The sequence below is a fragment of the Radiomyces spectabilis genome, assembly GCF_025331425.1.
Source record: "Radiomyces spectabilis strain NRRL 2753 chromosome Unknown BYT42scaffold_9, whole genome shotgun sequence".
Lineage (NCBI taxonomy): Eukaryota > Fungi > Mucoromycota > Mucoromycetes > Mucorales > Radiomycetaceae > Radiomyces > Radiomyces spectabilis.
The window spans coordinates 1,595,282-1,613,681 of record NW_026251934.1 but is presented as its reverse complement, the minus strand read 5'-3'; the positions used below and the strand labels follow the sequence as shown (position 1 = coordinate 1,613,681).

Here is an 18,400-nt window from a genome sequence, read left to right as displayed (position 1 = left end):
TTGGGTGGATTGAGTAACCACGCGTTTCTTAGTTCTGACATGATGAAAAAAAAAGTGTCCATTTCTTGAGACGATGAATTTTTTACTATGTGAAAAAAACGATTTTTGATTATTCGATATAAAAGCGTGTCATTACGTGCCTAAACGTGTTTGATTTCGTGTATCGATGTGAAAAAGGTATGTTTTATCAATGATAATCTTTACGCGTGGACCACAAATCATTGACGTGTATACATTTTTTTTTTCCACGCAGCAGGAGCCAAATCTTTTTTCAGACCCAGATCAAGTGTGAAAAAAAAAATTTCGCTCACCATGGAAGCTGTAAAACCTAGTCACGCGATTGGCATTGAGAGGGAGTATAAAAGAACGGGCATTGGCCGCAATAAGATACGTTTTTTTTTTTCTCTTACACACTTACCCATCTAAAAATCAATCATGGCTCCCAAGACTGCTACTGCTGGCAAGGCTCCTGCCAAGACCACCGAAAAGAAGATCAAGTCGACTGACGGCAAGAAGAGAAAGATCTCTCGCAAGGAAACCTATTCTTCCTACATCTACAAGGTGTTGAAGCAGGTTCACCCCGATACTGGTATCTCCAACAAGGCCATGTCCATCTTGAACTCGTTCGTCAACGATATCTTTGAACGTATCGCCACCGAAGCTTCCAAGTTGGCCACCTACAACAAGCGTTCCACCATCTCTTCTCGCGAAATTCAAACCGCCGTTCGTCTCATCCTTCCTGGTGAATTGGCCAAGCACGCCGTCTCTGAAGGCACCAAGGCCGTCACCAAGTACACCAGCTCCAAATAAGTTTCAAGTCAGAACACTTTGGCAGAAAAAGACTACACGTTTTTTCTCTCCATTCCCGACATTGACTTGTTCATGAATTTGCGAACTTTTTTTCCCTTTATTTCCCATTTCCGCATATGTTTCAATCGCTTTTTTTTTTACCTCTTACAAACCTATACGGAATATTTCTTTCCATTCTCCAACCTTTCCTGTACAGATCTTCACACCGTTATCATATCCCCCCAAAAAAAGATTCTTGAATAAACATTTAGCGCTTAATTGCTTGTTGAGCATCTAATAGTTCGGGTGGACAGTGTTTTTCACTAGTGCCTTTGTGTACTGCATTTTGGGAAATGGAGAGGGGGGTATTTTTTTACCTTATTTTCTCCTTGAATTGGTCTGTACAACAACATAACAGTGGGCGCTTGCGACTTTATGCAGAGCGACTCTTTGCATAAAGAAGTAGATGATGAATTTGCTGCAAGATCCAAGGTTTGAATATGGTACAATTGATTGACACAAATCCATATTCATCTTGTTCATCGGTTACATAGTTTCATGATGGCATTGGCATCGTCTACAAAGAAAAATAAACAGGACAAGACAAGTGGTGGAATATACTATGCCTGCGGGCCAATAGGAATGAGAACTGCGGCCAGTAAATGTAAAGTTTTCGATTGGTCGGAGAGGTGTTGAGAGGAATATCCATTTTTGACATGGAGTGCCAGAATATGATTTGTGAAAAAGAAAAGATTGCCACATGGGTCCTTGATAGGCAATGTTTCGTGAATGAACTGAATCTCCGACCTGGGCTCCCTTTTTTTTTGGATTTTTCGGGTGACAAAAAAGTTTGGTCACCCCCTTTTTTTTTGTCTTTTTGTTTTTTGTTTTTTCTTTCGCCTTTACGTCGAGACGATGCCGCTGGTGTCTCTTTTGAATGGTCTGTGGGATCCTGTGGCTTCTCGTTTAGAGAACTGGATTGTTTCCTTTGCAGCCAAGCTGCCTGTCGAGACCGATTGGACCCAGTCAATTCAAGGATCTTGGTAAGTAGTACGGTTTTTTTTTTTCCTGATCGCAATAAAAAATAAAATTCTTGTAATGCATCAATTGTTATCTGACCCGGCCCAACTCCAAAAGATTAAAAAAAAAGCTCACCGTCGATTGTATTTTAATTACAGGTATGTGCATCCTCGCCAGCATGCCATCGAGATTGTATTCTTGTCCAGTGCATTTGTATGTGCTTCGGCCTACTTCTTGCGTCGGGCCTTGCGTCCGGGTACCCTGAATTACAAGTTGCTGTCAAACTTTAGTCCTCCCACCCCGCCTTCGTTGACTGAAAAAGTCATGGTGGGATCGTTGATTGCTTCCTTGGGACTCACCTTGACTCACAAGATTATGAGGGACAGTGTCCTGTTCATGTTGCAACCTTGTCATATGAGTGCCCTGTTGCTCATCCTGACCATGACCTTCCCCGACAAACGGTCTCCTATTCCTCACTTGTTTTTCAACATCTATTTACACACCCAGTGGGGTGCCATCGGGGCCTTGGTTTTTCCCGATCTCAGGGATCATTACTTGATTGGCGAAACCTTCAATTTCTTCGCAGGTAAAGTTCTTTTCCATTCATTGTCGTCTTGGAAAAATCTCGGTGTCTCCAACCGACATTGCCATAAAAAGGAAAAACGTCCCCAACAATTGACCAACTTTTTTTTCATTCCAAACTCAGAACACATCTTAATTCTATTGGCCCCCATTTACATGATCTACAGTAACCGTTATTTGGTGTTGCCGACTTCGCGTGATCTTGCCTTGTTGTCTTTCTCCATCTATGGCTTCTTCCATTCTCCCGTACTCCATTTCTTTGCTTTGAAATCGGGATTGAATCTCAACTATTTATTCACTCCACCTCCGAGTAAGTCCACCTCCAGATCAAAACGTTTCATAAAAGGGTCATCCTAACACTTCTTTTTTTCTTTCCTACCCCCAGTCAAACTGTTGATTCAATTGGGTCCCTTTTATCGCATTACACTCTATGGTACCGCTCTGGTTGCCATGTTTGTCACCCGATACGGCCTCGTCAACGGTATCATGGCAGTGTTGCCTAGAAAGGAAGCGCCTGCACCCAAGAAGATCAGCGCACCCAAGAAGATTCAATAGAAAAAAGCATCATCATGTACATACCATGCATTCATCTTTTTCACGTAAATTCATCTGGACGTAATAATATTCAAAGTTATTCTTTCCCATCATCTTTCGTCGGACAATCTCGTTTTGTTTTTAACCATGCATGATTCTTATTGGTCCGAGTCTTTAATTGCTTTTTTTATTGGTAAATGTGAGGAATAAATAAAAGAAAATAGAATTGCTTTATGACGCCGCCACTTCCACGGGAGGCATGGTTTTTCGGTTCTTTCTATACCATCGTGTTTCTTCAGGGTCAAATCCGGCTTCCGGGGTACCAAAGATGGCCCAGTCAGGAGTTTTGGCCATGTAATCGAGATCGGTAAAAGGCTCTCCGCTCTTGACAAGTTCAAAGAATCGAGGGTAATCAATATGCGTGTGCCATTCTCCATTCACCTTGAAGCTCGTTTTGGCAATCAGAATGGAGCAAGAATGAGCATGCTCTGCCGCAATTTCATAACCTCCACCCAATTTCTCGACAATCTTTTCGCAAAACTCCACCACTTCCACATGATAAGGAACCTAGTCAAAAACGTAAATACAGATGAGAAATGACCATTGTGAAAACTATCGAGAAAAGAAGCTTACATTGGCCATGGTCAAATTGCTGGCTCCACTGTAACCACAATAAGTCACGCCCTTGACTTCAATGAATGATGGTCGGCCGCGACGAATCAATTCCACATAGTTGTCAATTTCTTCCGTGTTGTGATCCTTGACCAACGTTAAGCGGTAAACCGTTCGTTGTCCCTAAAATTTTACATCGTCCATTGTCAGTCTCTTTATATTAACTCGCTCACTTCCGATCTCCCCCCACGATGCAGCGATGTTTCCGCTTACCTTGTTTCCAAGCGACTCCAAACTGCCCAAGAATCGTTCCCAAAAGTCTCTGAACAAGGGACGGTCAATCTTCTTCAAGCCTTCTTTGGTGCCTGCGTCGACACTGACATAAAGCTGTGTCACAGGGACCATGTCTGCAATTTTGTCGGGAAATTGAGCATTGGTCACAAGGAACGAGGAAATATTTCTTTCATGCAAAAGCGTCACAAATTCATTGATATGCGGGTAAAAGATGGGCTCGCCAACCAGGGAAAGCGCACAATGACGAATGGTAAATGCTTCTTGGAAACGATCGGCTTTCACACCAGGAACACCTAGATGAAAATTTTAAATTGTGTCAATACAACATCCATGCGTCGTCCTTTTTTTCATGCCAGTCTTTTTTTTACCTTTGAGCTGCTTAATCATTTTGTAGTGATTTTCCATGGCACCGTCCAAGATAAATTTGGGATCGTCAATCTTCCATCGCCACGTGGTGCCGACAGGATTGGTGTGATGTCGCCAGCAAAACACACATTTATTGGCACATGCCAACGAAGGTGTGGTCTCCATACACAAGTGACTCTGAATACCGTAAAATGCGTGCTTGTAGCAGAAGCCTCGACCTCGTAACGCCGATTTAGTCCAGCGACAAATCTTGACACCGGAATGGGTACCGACAATCTTGTACCCTTGCTTCGTCAAGTTCTTGTGAAGCATCGGGGACACCATTTCGCGCACTTCCGTTGACCCGGCCGCTTTACGACTCACCGTCTTTCCGTCGACGCCAATGGATCGTTTTGCTCGGGCTTTGCTGTTACTGAAGGCCTCTTCTTCATCCGCTCGATTCTTCTTGCTTTCCTTGATCTTGGCCGCCATACTACCCATATCTTCCAAATCGACCATTTCCTCACCCGAGCCAACGTTGACATCGTCCGACTCCTCTTCATCTTCGCCTTCCGAATCATACTCAATATTCGTCGGTGAGAACTCCAACGATCGCTTGTCTCTCAACTCGCCAATAAACTGTTCTGACCAAGCGTCAAATTGGGCCTTTTGATCGGCATTCTTATCACAGCTGCCTAAAGGATAAATTCGGGTTGCGCCCAACTGGCCAAGCCATTTGTCGATGTCTTGAGAAGCCACATTGAATTCGTCCCCGTAAGCTGAATCACCCAAACCACACACGGCATATCGCAATTTTTGCAGCGCTAAGCGATCGACTCGGAAATCGTAACGCAAATCACGGAGCCACTTTGTAAACCTAGCCACTCTTGTGTGAATGGATCATGATCGTGACGAGTCACATTTTTTCGTGTATACGACTTACCAGTCCAGAGGTCCTTCGACATTATAAGACGACAAGACGAAAATGCATACCGAGGTTTCCGTCAGCAGGTTGTCATTGTCGTATTCTGTGATATCAAGCACTTGGAGCTCATGGACGTGAACATGTTCGGCAGCTTGAAGCTTTGTTTGTAACTCCACGGCAAATTCTTTGGCGGTACCGGTTAATGACGAATAAAAGATCTTGAGCGAGTTAATATCGACCGATCCGGTATGCGATTCGCATGCACAGCCGTCCTTGGACACCGAGGATTCTTTGCTGGATTGGCAACAGCCGTCCTTGGATGCGGCCGATTCCTTGTTAGATTGACAACAGCCGTCCTTGGATTCCGATGCTTCTTTGTTGGATTGGCAACAGCCGGATTGCGTTACTGATCCAGGACTCGGCTCCATCACCTTGGTGTCTGGGGTTGCCTTGGTTTTACAGCAGTTTCCGTCGGCTCCGGCGCCTGAACAGTCGCCCTTTTCGTCGTCTTCTCTGGGAACATCCGGTCCAAACGACAATATGCTTGAGAAGCCGTACAGAAGGCTATTGACCAAATTACTCATTCTGCAATATGGGACAGCTGCAAAGAAAAACGGCTCGTTTTCGAAGGCTTGATCTTTCAGGAAAAAAAAAGGCTGGCCTCAAAAATTTTTCATTTTTCCCGGACTCACTTCGGCATCCCACCAATGGTCTTGAAGCGGGTATAAAAGTCACTTGTCATTTATGGATTTTGGAAAACCAGGCACGTTCACTCAAATTTGGGCCCCACTGGTGTTTGCCAAAGTAGAAACAAGACCCCATGGCCTCCACAAAAACCAAACAAGATGTATTTTCATTTTGAATATCACTTTCTCTGATTGCATGGCTGTTGCAGTTCTGGCCAACAAGCCATCTCACAGCCAATCAAAATTATGCAACATTTTCTAGAATTGTTACCATTTTTTGTTTGCCCACTCGTCGCCTTGTTCAGAAATTAATTGGTGGTTTTGGGCATTTGAAATCTAAATTAGTATCGACCGCAATACGAGCTCACGCAGGTGAAAGAACAAATTCTGTACAAACGGGCAACAAAGTGAGCAAAATGGGTAACAAATTTGTGCAGCAAAATTTGGGAGGAAAATGGACAGGGAACTTGAGTAGCAAAATGGGTAGCAAAAAAGTGGGTAGAAAACAATGAGCAAATGAGCAGAGTGGGCAAAATGGGTAGGCTTCGATCATTGGACAAAAAACAACGAACAAATTTAAAATTATTTTTTAGACCCTGAAGCTGTATTTACTATGCATCAATATGCTAGTATGTACAGTGATATCATGGATACTCAAACTGCTATGGCTGCCTTGTCTGGAAAAGGTATTACTGGTACTCCTTTTGCTGTGGTTCCTGGTGATAGTCAATTATCCCAAGTTGTCTTTACTTGGAATATTGACTATATCTGTGCAGTTACTTCTATGGTGGCTGATAATGGTCAATTATCCTTGTATCTTCATTCAGCTTTTGAAGATGTTATTAAAGGCAATGATTATATTGCCTTTTGATATCTCAATGGATAACATGGTGCAAACCATCAAAATCAAGGAGTTGCCGATCTGATGTTGGCTAAATTTGGTGACTTTCTCGTTACACAGTAAGTAGTTTTGTAGTTTTATTGATTTGATGGTTTTTGATTTATTTATTTTTATTTTTAGGTCAACCTTAGGTTTCCTCATTTGTATGAAATGAGGAAATGCAGCATAAGTATGCTGTATATCCAGTATTCATGCAGAAGGACACTACGGCGTTACGAAATACTTGGGAGGAAGCTACGATTACTTTACGTGCGTACCCAACTTTACGATGGGACCCGAGACGTCGTTCAGCAATGCGACACCTGCCAAGAAAGGGCAAGACACCCTTGAAAATGGTGGAGGCTGCACCAAGACCAGGGCTTCCACTTGGAGGAGCCGTGCGCATTGGATCTTTTCTTCACCAGAGCTACTCCATTTGTACCGTCCTCGAACCTTTGCATGCTTCCCTCTGCTACAGCGCACTGCCCCGCAGCCAACCTACGTTATCTCAAAGGGCGTCACAGTGAAATCGCAGTTCAGCTAGGGCATTTATAAGAAACTTTGAAATTACCACGTTCACCGACAGCATGTCCACTAGAATCTTTGTGGACAAGAAATGCCTGCACAAGCCACGGCCATGATGAACACGGAAGCCGAAGGTGTCACCCGTCTCTCGGATTCGTTAATCTTGTATCAACTCAGACAAATTCGCCCCAAGTTCGATGCCGCGTCAACCTACGACCTTGTCCGTGCTTTCGGCCCGCTCACGCAAGCTCACCTATGCTACCCTTTCACAGTTTTTACAATTGCGGATTATGACCAAATCAACAACCCTGCGGCCATTCTCTTTCGTTCAGCCGCTTTGCAAGCAAGGTCACTGGGAAAATAAAACGGGCCTTTGACGATATTCTCCGTGCATGCAACAATACGACGACAGTGCCAATACTGAACAACGAACATCTCGCCAAATCATTGGCGACCATGGCTGACCTCCATGCTCCGACCATTGTGGCAGCCAACAAACTCGTTGCAAATTTCATTATCAAGAATTTACGAGAAGTATCTGATCTGTCATCACTCAACTTCCATTAAATAAATCAATCAATTAGCATTGCATCATCCATCCCATTGTACATAATAAGAAGCAGTTGTTGCTGTCGGATTTCATAGCGCACCGATTTTTTTTCGTTGCTGGTCGTCGTGTCGTTTACTCCTTCTTATTGATGTACTGTACTATGAGTGGTAAATGCATGGGGTCTTGCTTTGACATCTTTCCCGGCGCTTGTAAAAATGCGAAACAAAGCCTTTGAAGCGACTTTTTTCCACGCTGTTGCAGGCTTCCGTAATTCTTTTTGATTTTGTATCTTTCTGCAAAAATCTTTTTTTCCACTACCCAGGGAAGTTCCATTGGTTAAGCATGGGAGAATAAGTAGGAAAGTGTCCACATTTGTATTCAGCGATATTCAGCATTATACTTCATTATGTTTTCATGCGTATGAATGGACGCTTTATCCGTAGCTATATCAAGGCCTTTCATATGCGGATATTTACCTCTTAATGTTATTTTTAAGAACTTCATGTACTGACCTGTTACAGTTCCAGGACTTACATATCCGCCAGCATTTCTCTTTTGCGTGCGTATCGGGATGTCATTTTTTTATATTTACTTTGCGCTGACCGCAATCAAACGTGCAGCAGAGACAGCACCCGGTATTGTGCTGTGTTGCTGTCGTAGTAGGCCCAGTAATAATGGCACGCATACCTCTTTTGGATCAAGTTCTGGAGCATTTCATATTGATATCAGAAAGCAGAATGCATCAAGATTTCCAAGCAAAACGGATGACTTCATTCCTAAGAAACATTACAACTGACATTGATTGGCCAATGACATTAATTTTTGATTGGCTGTAAGATTGCTTCTTGGCCTGGGAAACACTCAGACCGTGGCCCTATCGCCGTCTGCCAAGAGAAAGACGCCGTGACCTCCATAAAATCAACAACGTTATGTTTTCCTTTTGAAAATTGGTCCTTGTGCTAATTGCATGACTATGACTTATTATATACCCAACAATAGCCAGTAATTGAGTCCTTTGCACTATTATCGATACGCTCCTACACAATGTCAAGCGTTATGGTTGACTTGGCATATAGACGCCAAGGGATTGCCTTTTGGCTATCCTTGCCAACGACGCGTCCTCAGTTATACCCCAAAAGCCTGCGCTTGACTCATCTATTGCCGTCCGTCTGGAAGTTTGAAATATAGTCCTCTTATCTTTGACTGATATAGACTCTATCAAGGCTTGACAGCCAAAAATTCCCGTTCTCTCCTGTTTACCACGCCCTGACCATCTGAGACATTTCCAAATCCTTATCAGTCCTACTTTTTTCTTTGCATGCGTTGAGATCATACAATATATATGTGAAGTTTACTTCGCAATAAAAAATTCTTGCATTTCACAAACATACGATGGCGGTTACAATGATGGTATGACGTACGTACAGTAATCATCGATTGCTGGACGATGAGCACTAGCTTGTTATTCTATTGTCTCTCTTTAAACGCGTTAGTCCTACCCGAGAAAAAATAGCCGCAGCGAGAATGCGCAGCTCCTGTGGGACCTACTCTACGTAGTCACATAACATTTTACAGAGGGCCATGAAAAACAAAAAAAAACAAAAAAGCAACCAAAAAAACAAAAAATGAATATAGGTTCTTTGAGTCATTCCAGTACCTCGGATTCTATTGTAACACAAAAAGAAAGGTCGACACGCACATATTCAGTAACTACATGGATCAAGCCCCATTTATCATGTGTAATTATGCTGCGGTTCGATGACAAAGATGACACATCATAGCGAAAGAAAAAACAAAACAACAACAAGAAACATAGCCCCCCCCTTTTTTTTTCTATCGTAATGAAGAAGTTTTTTGATTCTGCATAGACAGACACTTTCTAATCGATTGATTAGACCATGAATCAGTTGTGCGTTTTATTAGCGCTGATAAAAACAAACCGATTTACTCGGATCAAAAAACAGATGGTCATCACAATTTGATCCCAATGCGATGGAAAATGTGGGCTTTGCCGATGGGACCGGTATATGGTTTACCATAACGGGTAGGTCGGGGCGGTATAAAAGTGATGGCGGATGTTGAAATCCGGGATGAAATAAATAGTCAGTTGTGCCACGCTCCGTATTTTTTGTTTCGTTTCGCCTTCCTCTTTCGTATCTATACTGTGAACTCCATGTTTAAGAAAAAGCAAGTTGCGCATGATGCGGCCGCTCTAACGATTGAGCTCTTGCCTGAATTTGGCTGGACTCACAAGAACGAGCCAGTGTATGGCCCAGGGTCGATTTTCAAAGGTGACAGAATTTCCTGTCTAACAATAAGACGGTGACGAAGCAATAGTATGCAAACGCTAAAAAATTCCATTTTTTCACAGGCGTTGTACGCGTGGTGTTACTGCCAGGGATGCATCCCAAGCAGCTGCGCATTGTCTTTCATGCGTCCGAATCGGTGCCGTTGCATTGTGTCCATCACAAACACATTGTCAATGCACGTCATCAACAATTCTTTGGGACTCAGCGAATCTTGTGGGATAGCAACAACAGCAGCAGCAGCAGCCACAGCAACAGCCAAGGTCTTCGTGACAGTTACCCGTTTATCCTTCAGATGCCCATGGTCCAATTCCCTCCCTCCATGGACTGCTGCCGATACAAATGTAGTTTTCGATTGACAGCTACCCTGGATATGATGAATGCTGGACAAAAATCCCTGGTTACGCATAAACCGGTCCATTACATGCCTTTTGTGGAAACCTGTCTTTTGAAAACACCCCTTATCAAAGATCTTGGTGATGCCCAAGATGATCACATTAAAGTCAAAATGAACTCGCTTGATTATCTCCCAGGTGATACAATTCAGGTGACAGCGCTTTCCCTTTCCGGGGCTCGACGAGGCGATACCTTGACCCTCACGCTGTACAGAGTGACGACCTTTATGAATCAGGAAGATGCCATACCCAATCAAATCCACCAGATCTGTTCGAAAAAGACGGCACTGAACGGCAATACATCCGTCGACTGTGGTCTTGAACTTCCGAATGATCTGATACCGTCGTTTAGTTACGGTCGTGTGATTGCCATTAGTTACAAATTGCACCTTGCTCTTGGACGAGCGAAAAGTGGATTAAGCAAGCTGCTGGTATCCGTCCCGTCATTGGAACTGCCGGTGACCATTGGCACGTTAGGTTACGGAGTCCGTGCAGCTCAGGATCTCCAAGTGTATACAATGTTCCAAAGTGTTTTCGACGATCCCGCTCAACCATCATCGTCTCCTTCTCCCGTACTACCTGTACCGAAATTTATCCGGGTGGTTGAATACGAAGATGCCCTGCCACAATATGAAGCAACTCGATTACCCTCCTATTATTCCGACAGTATGTCCCATCATGATGACCACGCAAGCGCACCATTAGCTTGATGGCATTGCCAACGAATAATGTGCCTTTTTAATTTTCATTCATGCTTAGCATTGTTTCATGCTTCCGATTCATTTGTATGATGTAACCATTCATGTATCACGTGTATAGAAAGGGTAGCTCGAGTAGATCATTTTTTGGGTGGTGGGGGTTGAGGATGATACCATTACAGAAAAAAAAAAGTGGAACCCGACTTGTAAATAAAAAACAGTAAACTATGGGGACCTCCAGACGATCATCCTATTTTTTTTTTTTTTTGCCAACGTCATTGTTCACCACAAAAAATTGTGTCTATTCCCAATTAGGAATACCAGCGAAATCTTGTATTTTTTTTTCATTCCGTAACATCGGAGACAATTTGTAGTTTTTTCTCAGCGTAGCTTTTTTCGGAAGTAAAAAAAGAAGAGGAAAGACTAGAACGTGGGGGATGACAACCAAAAAAAAAAGGGGGGGGGGTTGGAAGCGGCGTCAAATGAATCCGTCATTTTGAGTTTGGTGAGACAAGAAAAAAAAACCTTGTTACTGCGGTGGAAACTGTTACCATTGGATTGCTGCGGCAGGCGCGTAGATCCATGCATTCACTGTCGTATGACAAATCACACATGGAAAACTCACAGTACCACATCTCAAATCAAATTTTGCCTAGTAACTTGCGTAATTCCGAGTACAAGATTTCCCTGGTTTTTTTTTTGGGTCTTCCCAGTTCGCTGGTCTATATAAATCGAGCTCGGCGTAAACATTTACGGTTCTTTCCTCGTTATACAAACAAGTCTTTTTACTTTCTTTTTTTTGCTCCTACATCTCATCTTTATCAAGCATGCACAGTGCTTCTGGTAGTCCTTTATCAATTGAATTATTTCCCGAATTCGGTTGGTCGATCCATGACGAACACGTCTATGGTCCCGGTTCCGTTTTCCAAGGTAAATGTCACCTTCAGTTTCGATTTTTTTTTTTTTTTTTTTTGATATATTATTTCATCCGATATTGACACCATGGTTTCGTGATTTTTACAGGCATTGTTCATTTGAACCTTACACAACCATTGGAAGCTGAACGCGTCCGGCTTGTATTCCGCGCCTCGGAAGGATTTGCATCGTCATCCATGGGATACCACGTTTCCGACAGCACCAAAGAACATAAACTGTTTGCCATCCAACAAGTGTTGTGGCAACGCGATCGCCCAGGCCAGAAACTCGGCGGATCCTCCTATACTTTTCCATTCACGGTACAAATGCCACTGATTCAATACCCTCCATCGATGGAACATGAAGTCTACCATTGTCGGTTTGAGTTGACGGCTCAGATTGACGAACCCAAGAAACTGCATGTACCTCTGTCTGTAACTCGTCGCATCCTTTACATGCCTTTTATTGAAACCACCATGTTGAAGGAGCCGGCCGTCAAACATGCATCACGACCGGACATGGAAGCCAGCGTCTCCACGTGTATGTTGGACTACGTACCTGGAGACACGGTTCAACTGTCAGTGGATCTCGCTACCACCGCGGACAAGAAACCTCACGCCAGCTCGATTACGGCCGAGCTTCGACAGCAATCAACCGCTATCATCCACGGCGTCTCACAGAAACTGGTCAAAGTGATTGCAACCACATCGGTTCAGCCAAAGGAATACATGGATCGTCATTCCTACACCCGCTTGGAACTCCCACTGGCCAAGGATGTGACGCCTTCGTTTGACTACGGTCGCCTGATGACCGTCGACTACTTGCTCCGAGTGACGATCAAGCGCAAAGGACCTTTGGGCGGTATCTGGTCGTCGACGGTGACGGTTGACTTGCCCATCACCATTGGCACCCTCGGTTACGGCATCAAAGCTTCGCCCGATACCCAACTCTACACGACCAAGGTCGAAGCAGGCGCCGTGCCCTTACAATGTCCTCAGTTTATGCGCGCAATTGAATATGCCGACGCTCTTCCTGTCTATGACTCCATCCGTTTACCCGCTTATGGCACCGTATGAATCAATTCTTCTATTTATTATCGGCATCACTCATTTCACATAGACGTCATGACCTTGTACATAGCATTTCTTTTTTGTTCATTTGTATCCTTTATTTATTTGGCAGTAAGAAAAATTCCTTAGCGCCATCGTTTAACTACTTAATCTTCTAATAAAAAAAAGGGCATAAAAGAATGGCACACCTGAGTGTTGTCATTTGTATTGATTTATTTATACGCCGTTTCTGACTGCAATGTTTTGATGAATTCTGTTTTTCGCCAATAAATAAAGGTCAGTAAAAAACGATTTATTTGTACGTCCTGTTCCAGCGATCGGGGACCCCTGCCTGGCTGGGCTGCCACGCGAATAGGAAATGATTTAACTTAATCCCGGCTGCGCCTTGTTGTACCACGTAACAGTAACATGCATGCCGTATTTGAAGCATTGTACCCAAATGTCAAGATTCTTTTGTTTACATTTCGGCGCCTCTTCCACGTCCAAAAAAAAGGCACCAATTATTTGCTGCTGTAACACTAAAAAAAAAGGAGATTGCAAACAAGCTTTTTTTTTTCTTTTTTGTATTTTGCCAGATGAATAAAAAAAAAAAAAAAATTGATAAAAACAAAAGGGAGGGTGAAAGGAAGAAAGAAGAAAAAATAGCCCATTAAAAAGAAAAGATGCTTTTTTTAAGTTTGTGAACAGCTTCAAGGAATGATGAGGAATGATGAAAACCAAGGTGGAAGAGAAGCGACTCTTTTTTTTTTTTGGTGACCTTGGATCATCATTATGAGTTTGTTTTTTGCTTAATCTTCTTCGCCAATCTTGGGTGCCAAGTAGTATCTGACATAACCGAGATTGTCAAGCTTGTATTCGACAAGCAAAGGCACTTCACTTGAAAGGTTTAAGCTGACACGGCTGGACAAAGGAGTGGCTTTTGTGAAACTGACAAGGTACTTGACAGAGAAGGACATGGACACACTTTGCTGGAGTTCAATCACTGTCGCTTCTTCCTCCTAAGGTCACGATTCGATTCACCATCAGTTTCTTTTTTTCAGTCACACAGTCACCGGAGCAACACACTTACATTATCGACGGAACCGTTGGCCTTCAATGTGACGGCACCTTTACCCACTTCACCTTCACTGGAGAATTTGATACCTTCCTTTGTGCACTCCACCAACACTACGTTCAAAAACAGCATGCATTCTTTAGTTTGCTGGTCTACCGAAACCACAGGCTTGGAATAATTACCTGAATCACTGATCATTTGCAAATCACGGCAGATTTCGAGGAAACGAACCGAGGACATATGGACCACCGCATCATAGGTGGTGTCGGGAATACCCAAATGTTCGCTGTCGATATCCATCAGTTTCAAATCATATTCACTGATCTTGTCGCTGTCTACAAGGACAAAAATCCGTCAGCCACCAAGAAAAGCCAACACTTTGCCTTGTTCTTTCACACCCATTTGAACTCACCTTTGCTTTCAAAGACCATGCTGAGCACGTCGCCGCCGTCGTCGGCCTTGAGGGTGAGAATGTCGTCGTTGCGAGCACACTTGAGAATCTTGTTCAAGCTGGTGAGATTGATACCCAAGGGAAGATTGCGATCGCAGCGGTAGGGGTCAAAACCATCGGAACGGAGCAACATGGACACAAGGGCGACGTGAGAGTTGTCCATAGCTTGGAGTTCGATACCGGAATCGTTGCATTCAAAGTTACATTCGGTGACAAGTTCTTTGACGGCTTCAAGAAGCGATTTCAAGAGCTTAGCTTGTTGGAGGCGAGCTTCAAGCATAGTAAAGAGATCTAATGGTGGTATGGAGACCAAGTGAACATCAATAATTAGCGCATGGGAAACGCGTCAAAAGACAGAGAGTATGTGTCGTGCCAAGCTGTTCGGGACTGATGCCCCAGTTATCCAGGCACCCATCGTCTGCAAAGCCAAGTGGTCCCTTTGTGAGGGAGGTCCCTTTATAACCGTAAACACAACACACCCATAGTCAACTCCAGCAGCAATACTTACGTACAGAAAAATAAGGAGAAAAAAAAGGTGAAAAAGCAGGTGGGAGAAGAAAATTGAACGCGTCGAAAAGAAAAAATTGCACAAACAAATTTTTGAAATTTTTAGACGCGCCTCTCACGTCATCATCTCGACTTTGGTACTGTGGACTTCCAAACACCTACGCCATGACACGCCCTGCAAAACGCGGCTCACTTGGAAAAACCTAGACGCGTTTTTCTTTGGTTGTGCATATGAGTAGTGATACTCGGTCAAACTACCATGTTGAAATCCTTTTAGATCCATATGTTGTGCTCAGATTCTCGATCACTTTGTTTTATAAGTTTTGCTTTGGACAACGCTGATGCTGCTATAGTTACTGTGACATGACATGACTTTGTTGTATTCCCGTAGTTGAGAGAGTTATTCTAAAGATTATTGTCCGATGCTTCATCTCAGCCCTGGCGCAAGAGTGAGATCTTCCGCCTTTACCGCATACTCGCGTCGAAATAGCAATGCTACATTCACATTGTACTAGAAATCATGGAAACATGAAGGCACGGTATGGTTGCCACTTCGCAAACGTAGTCTCCACTTTTTTCAAAATTTTATCGATGCTTTGATACGTAATATATCTTGGACAAGATCGAATTTTTAGCATCTCCTCGGTTTGATAAAGCTAGCCATTGTGTTTCCTCAACCGCATTTGGTGTCTGCCTCTTCATGAGCTTACAAATAGTACTACGGAGACCTGTGCATTGAAGGACACTAACGTAGTCAAGAGCCCATTGCTAGTGCCAGTAAATGTTGAGATATAGCTGGTTCATGAAGTGTGATCGAGGAAGCAAATGCCTCATATTGTGCAATCTTTACCCAAGCAATTTTTTTCTTGGTCCAATATCATCCGTCTACTACTGCGCTGTAGAAGCATGGGCACATGGAAACAAGCTTTGTTACTGGCCACTGAACCATTGTTTTGAGCCGCATCTCATCGGTTACAGAGTTAGACCTGTTGATTGATTAAACGGAGTTTTGCGAGAGGGGATAATCTTGTCACGAATGTTCATCATGTTGCCAAAAATGGAACAAATAGATCATGTAGCAAAGCTAACGAAAGTGTAAAAGAGATTATATGCAGTATACCTTTTTCTGCCAAAAATCCATCAGACTTTAGGCAATGTGGATCTTTGGTATGAATGGAATCAGCGAGAGCCCGACTACTAGGTGCGTGTTTGCAATCGCATGATGTGATGAAATGGTTCAAAAAGGGTTAAATTCAAACTCCACAATCACCAAAATTCAAGCAGCTTTTGCCTGTGGTTGCATCGTTTCTTTGCATAACGTAATGTCTCTATAACATCAATGTGAATGGTGTGGTTCAATCTAACATGCAATTCATCCTTTATTCTAGTTATTTTTCTCTGCTTTGGTCTCGACTTGTTATATTCTTACCATGGACGATCCTCTAAGTCGCTATGCCTTGGACGACGGTGATCGGCTGTGTGATAATAGTACCAGTCATGCCACTTCACCTGCTACCGAGGTTGACCAGCCGTTGCGTCCGGAGGATACAGGGTGGTGTAAAAAAGTGAACAAGTGGCATTTAAAGTTTAGTCAAGTGAAGATCACCATGGCGCCTCACTGCGAAGGCTACATCTTCAAAAAGGTGGTTTATGTAGTGGAAACCCCCCAGCGTGGTTGGCGCGTTCTTCGGCGATTCAGCGACGTGTATTGGCTGTGGGAAATACTTGTGTGCCGTTATGCGTGTCGCATGATTCCCAATCCGCCCCCCAAAAAAATCGGCAAAAGTGAGCGAGCCATGTTCCTGCCAGCGCCATCCGCAAAATGCACACGTTGGACTCACTCGATCGGGTTTTAGGAGACGAAGCGTTTCTGGAAGCACGTCAACGCGGCCTTAATCGGTTCATTAATGCCGTCATGCGTCATCCTGTGCTTGGAAAAGACCCAGTGGTGGAAGCATTTCTGGGTTATCCTTGGGTATTACATGATTCTTGAGAGGGCGCGGGGGGCTTTTTTTATGGATACGTTAACGCTCATCATGGTCATCATTAAATCACGTCATAGGCATTTGCCACCTGGTACAAGATGCATAAACCGAGTCTTTATGAAGAGTTTGTTCGCGGCGAATATGATATCGGTGAATTGGAACGCAATATTCCACGCGATTTGAACGATCAGCTGATCCGCATGAAGAAACGGTTGTCGCTCGCTATACGGCAATACCAAACACTGTGTGAGGCCATGGAAAATATGATAGGTACAAAAGAAGCCAATGCCATGGATTACATTCGCTACAGTATCACAGTCAAGTAAGTGGTGACTTGCGTGCGTGGAGAGTTTTTTTTTTTTTTTTTTTTTTTTTTTTTTTTTGGGGGGGGGACTCGTCCTTACTTTTTTCGTTGTCTAGTGCCCTGAATGAAGCCGAGACAAACACTCCTTGTTGCATGCACTCATGTTCATCCTGTATTGATATTATTAAAGGATGTGAAGCCGTATCTAAATCCATGCATCGCACAGGCCTAACTCTAGATGAGCAAGTAAGTACAGTTAAAAAAAAGCCGCCTCGTGGGAGGTCGCGATATGGCCGATCCTGATAATGTTCATGGATTGATAGGCAACATTGTTGAACGATCAAATCCTAGAAAATCTGCGGCGTCACTATGAGCTTTTTCTCGGATTCGCAGTAAGTAATGCCTCGTTTAATTTGGTCCCTGGTCTGTTTATAACATCGCTTCTGCATAGTCAATGCTAGACCGTAAAAACAAGCTTTTGCAGAAAACACATATTGAAGGATTAGCAGGACGATCATCATCGCCGCGGTCAGGCGTTCATGCACAGCACAAAGTGAGCGACACGGACAAGTTTTACACTGCCGGGATGACATTGCAACAACAACGACAAATATACATACAGTACTGTCTCACGGCCGAACTCGCTTACCTGCATCAAGAGCAGAGGTTCATTACGTTTGTGTATCGGGATTTTGTTGAACTGCAATTGAAGTTCTCGGCGCAATTAACCGGTCAGTGGAACGCACTGGAAGCTTGCACAAAAGACATATCTACAAAAATGACCGATTTATAATCCATGTTTTTGACTGGTTCAAAATCCATGATCCCATTACCATTCGTAATAGTCGCCTAGTCATCTAGTCAAACCTACTCAATATCCCGCTCTTACATAACCCGTCATTATTCCCAAATCATTTTCACACATTTTTCACGATACAAACACATCATATTAAAAGCTTGAACTAATTCCCAG

At 43.5% G+C, this 18,400-nt stretch overlaps 8 protein-coding genes across 8 annotated transcripts; 6 read left to right on the top strand and 2 right to left on the bottom strand.

The window, feature by feature from the left end:
- Positions 1–352: 352 nt before the first annotated feature.
- Positions 353–812, top strand: BYT42DRAFT_577348 (histone H2B; the record flags this gene model as incomplete). Its single annotated transcript, XM_051569159.1, has 1 exon — positions 353–812. Exon 1 carries the CDS (start codon positions 436–438, stop codon positions 808–810), a length of 375 nt encoding a protein of 124 aa, XP_051421968.1. The 5' UTR covers positions 353–435.
- An 848-nt stretch (positions 813–1,660) lies between these two features.
- Positions 1,661–3,088, top strand: BYT42DRAFT_577344 (TMEM164 family-domain-containing protein). The gene is made up of 4 exons (XM_051569158.1): positions 1,661–1,832; positions 1,968–2,395; positions 2,516–2,701; positions 2,777–3,088. Exons 1-4 carry the CDS (start codon positions 1,705–1,707, stop codon positions 2,944–2,946), a joined length of 912 nt encoding a protein of 303 aa, XP_051421967.1. The 5' UTR covers positions 1,661–1,704; the 3' UTR covers positions 2,947–3,088.
- BYT42DRAFT_577340 (uncharacterized protein) lies at positions 3,089–5,743 on the bottom strand. The gene is made up of 5 exons (XM_051569157.1): positions 5,120–5,743; positions 4,200–5,053; positions 3,811–4,124; positions 3,559–3,720; positions 3,089–3,492 (listed from the first exon to the last, which is right to left on the bottom strand). The coding sequence occupies exons 1-5, from the start codon at positions 5,683–5,685 to the stop codon at positions 3,157–3,159; spliced, it is 2,232 nt and encodes a 743-aa protein (XP_051421966.1). The 5' UTR covers positions 5,686–5,743; the 3' UTR covers positions 3,089–3,156.
- A 1,540-nt stretch (positions 5,744–7,283) lies between these two features.
- On the top strand, positions 7,284–7,759 carry BYT42DRAFT_615834 (uncharacterized protein; the record flags this gene model as incomplete). The annotated part of the gene is made up of 2 exons (XM_051572003.1): positions 7,284–7,518; positions 7,605–7,759. The coding sequence occupies 2 exons, from the start codon at positions 7,284–7,286 to the stop codon at positions 7,757–7,759; spliced, it is 390 nt and encodes a 129-aa protein (XP_051421965.1).
- Positions 7,760–9,866: 2,107 nt separating this feature from the next.
- On the top strand, positions 9,867–11,481 carry BYT42DRAFT_646631 (uncharacterized protein). Its single transcript, XM_051572686.1, has 2 exons — positions 9,867–10,033; positions 10,114–11,481. Exons 1-2 carry the CDS (start codon positions 9,916–9,918, stop codon positions 11,151–11,153), a joined length of 1,158 nt encoding a protein of 385 aa, XP_051421964.1. The 5' UTR covers positions 9,867–9,915; the 3' UTR covers positions 11,154–11,481.
- A 136-nt stretch (positions 11,482–11,617) lies between these two features.
- BYT42DRAFT_577335 (uncharacterized protein) lies at positions 11,618–13,426 on the top strand. Its single transcript, XM_051569156.1, has 3 exons — positions 11,618–11,737; positions 11,798–12,071; positions 12,165–13,426. Exons 2-3 carry the CDS (start codon positions 11,969–11,971, stop codon positions 13,130–13,132), a joined length of 1,071 nt encoding a protein of 356 aa, XP_051421963.1. The 5' UTR covers positions 11,618–11,737; positions 11,798–11,968; the 3' UTR covers positions 13,133–13,426.
- Positions 13,427–13,914: 488 nt separating this feature from the next.
- On the bottom strand, positions 13,915–14,911 carry BYT42DRAFT_615831 (proliferating cell nuclear antigen; the record flags this gene model as incomplete). The annotated part of the gene is made up of 4 exons (XM_051572002.1): positions 13,915–14,124; positions 14,196–14,293; positions 14,363–14,515; positions 14,593–14,911. The coding sequence occupies 4 exons, from the start codon at positions 14,909–14,911 to the stop codon at positions 13,915–13,917; spliced, it is 780 nt and encodes a 259-aa protein (XP_051421962.1).
- Positions 14,912–16,568: 1,657 nt separating this feature from the next.
- Positions 16,569–18,220, top strand: BYT42DRAFT_547693 (uncharacterized protein; the record flags this gene model as incomplete). Its single annotated transcript, XM_051565964.1, has 6 exons — positions 16,569–16,923; positions 16,995–17,113; positions 17,201–17,445; positions 17,544–17,673; positions 17,751–17,819; positions 17,879–18,220. The coding sequence occupies 6 exons, from the start codon at positions 16,569–16,571 to the stop codon at positions 18,218–18,220; spliced, it is 1,260 nt and encodes a 419-aa protein (XP_051421961.1).
- Between the last annotated feature and the right edge of the window lie 180 nt (positions 18,221–18,400).

Bases quoted from the DNA above. Each gene is read 5' to 3' on its own strand.
- BYT42DRAFT_577344 (XM_051569158.1), top strand. From the start codon at position 1,705: ATGCCGCTGGTGTCTCTTTTGAATGGTCTGTGGGATCCTGTGGCTTCT. The intron at 1,833-1,967 runs GTAAGTAGTACG...TTTTAATTACAG, and splicing joins CAGTCAATTCAAGGATCTTG to GTATGTGCATCCTCGCCAGC. The intron at 2,702-2,776 runs GTAAGTCCACCT...TCCTACCCCCAG, and splicing joins TTTATTCACTCCACCTCCGA to TCAAACTGTTGATTCAATTG.
- BYT42DRAFT_577340 (XM_051569157.1), bottom strand. From the start codon at position 5,685: ATGAGTAATTTGGTCAATAGCCTTCTGTACGGCTTCTCAAGCATATTG. The intron at 5,054-5,119 runs GTAAGTCGTATA...AAGAGTGGCTAG, and splicing joins GTCGAAGGACCTCTGGACTG to GTTTACAAAGTGGCTCCGTG. The intron at 4,125-4,199 runs GTAAAAAAAAGA...ATTTTCATCTAG, and splicing joins AATGATTAAGCAGCTCAAAG to GTGTTCCTGGTGTGAAAGCC.
- BYT42DRAFT_646631 (XM_051572686.1), top strand. From the start codon at position 9,916: ATGTTTAAGAAAAAGCAAGTTGCGCATGATGCGGCCGCTCTAACGATT. The intron at 10,034-10,113 runs GTGACAGAATTT...ATTTTTTCACAG, and splicing joins CCCAGGGTCGATTTTCAAAG to GCGTTGTACGCGTGGTGTTA.
- BYT42DRAFT_577335 (XM_051569156.1), top strand. From the start codon at position 11,969: ATGCACAGTGCTTCTGGTAGTCCTTTATCAATTGAATTATTTCCCGAA. The intron at 12,072-12,164 runs GTAAATGTCACC...TGATTTTTACAG, and splicing joins TCCCGGTTCCGTTTTCCAAG to GCATTGTTCATTTGAACCTT.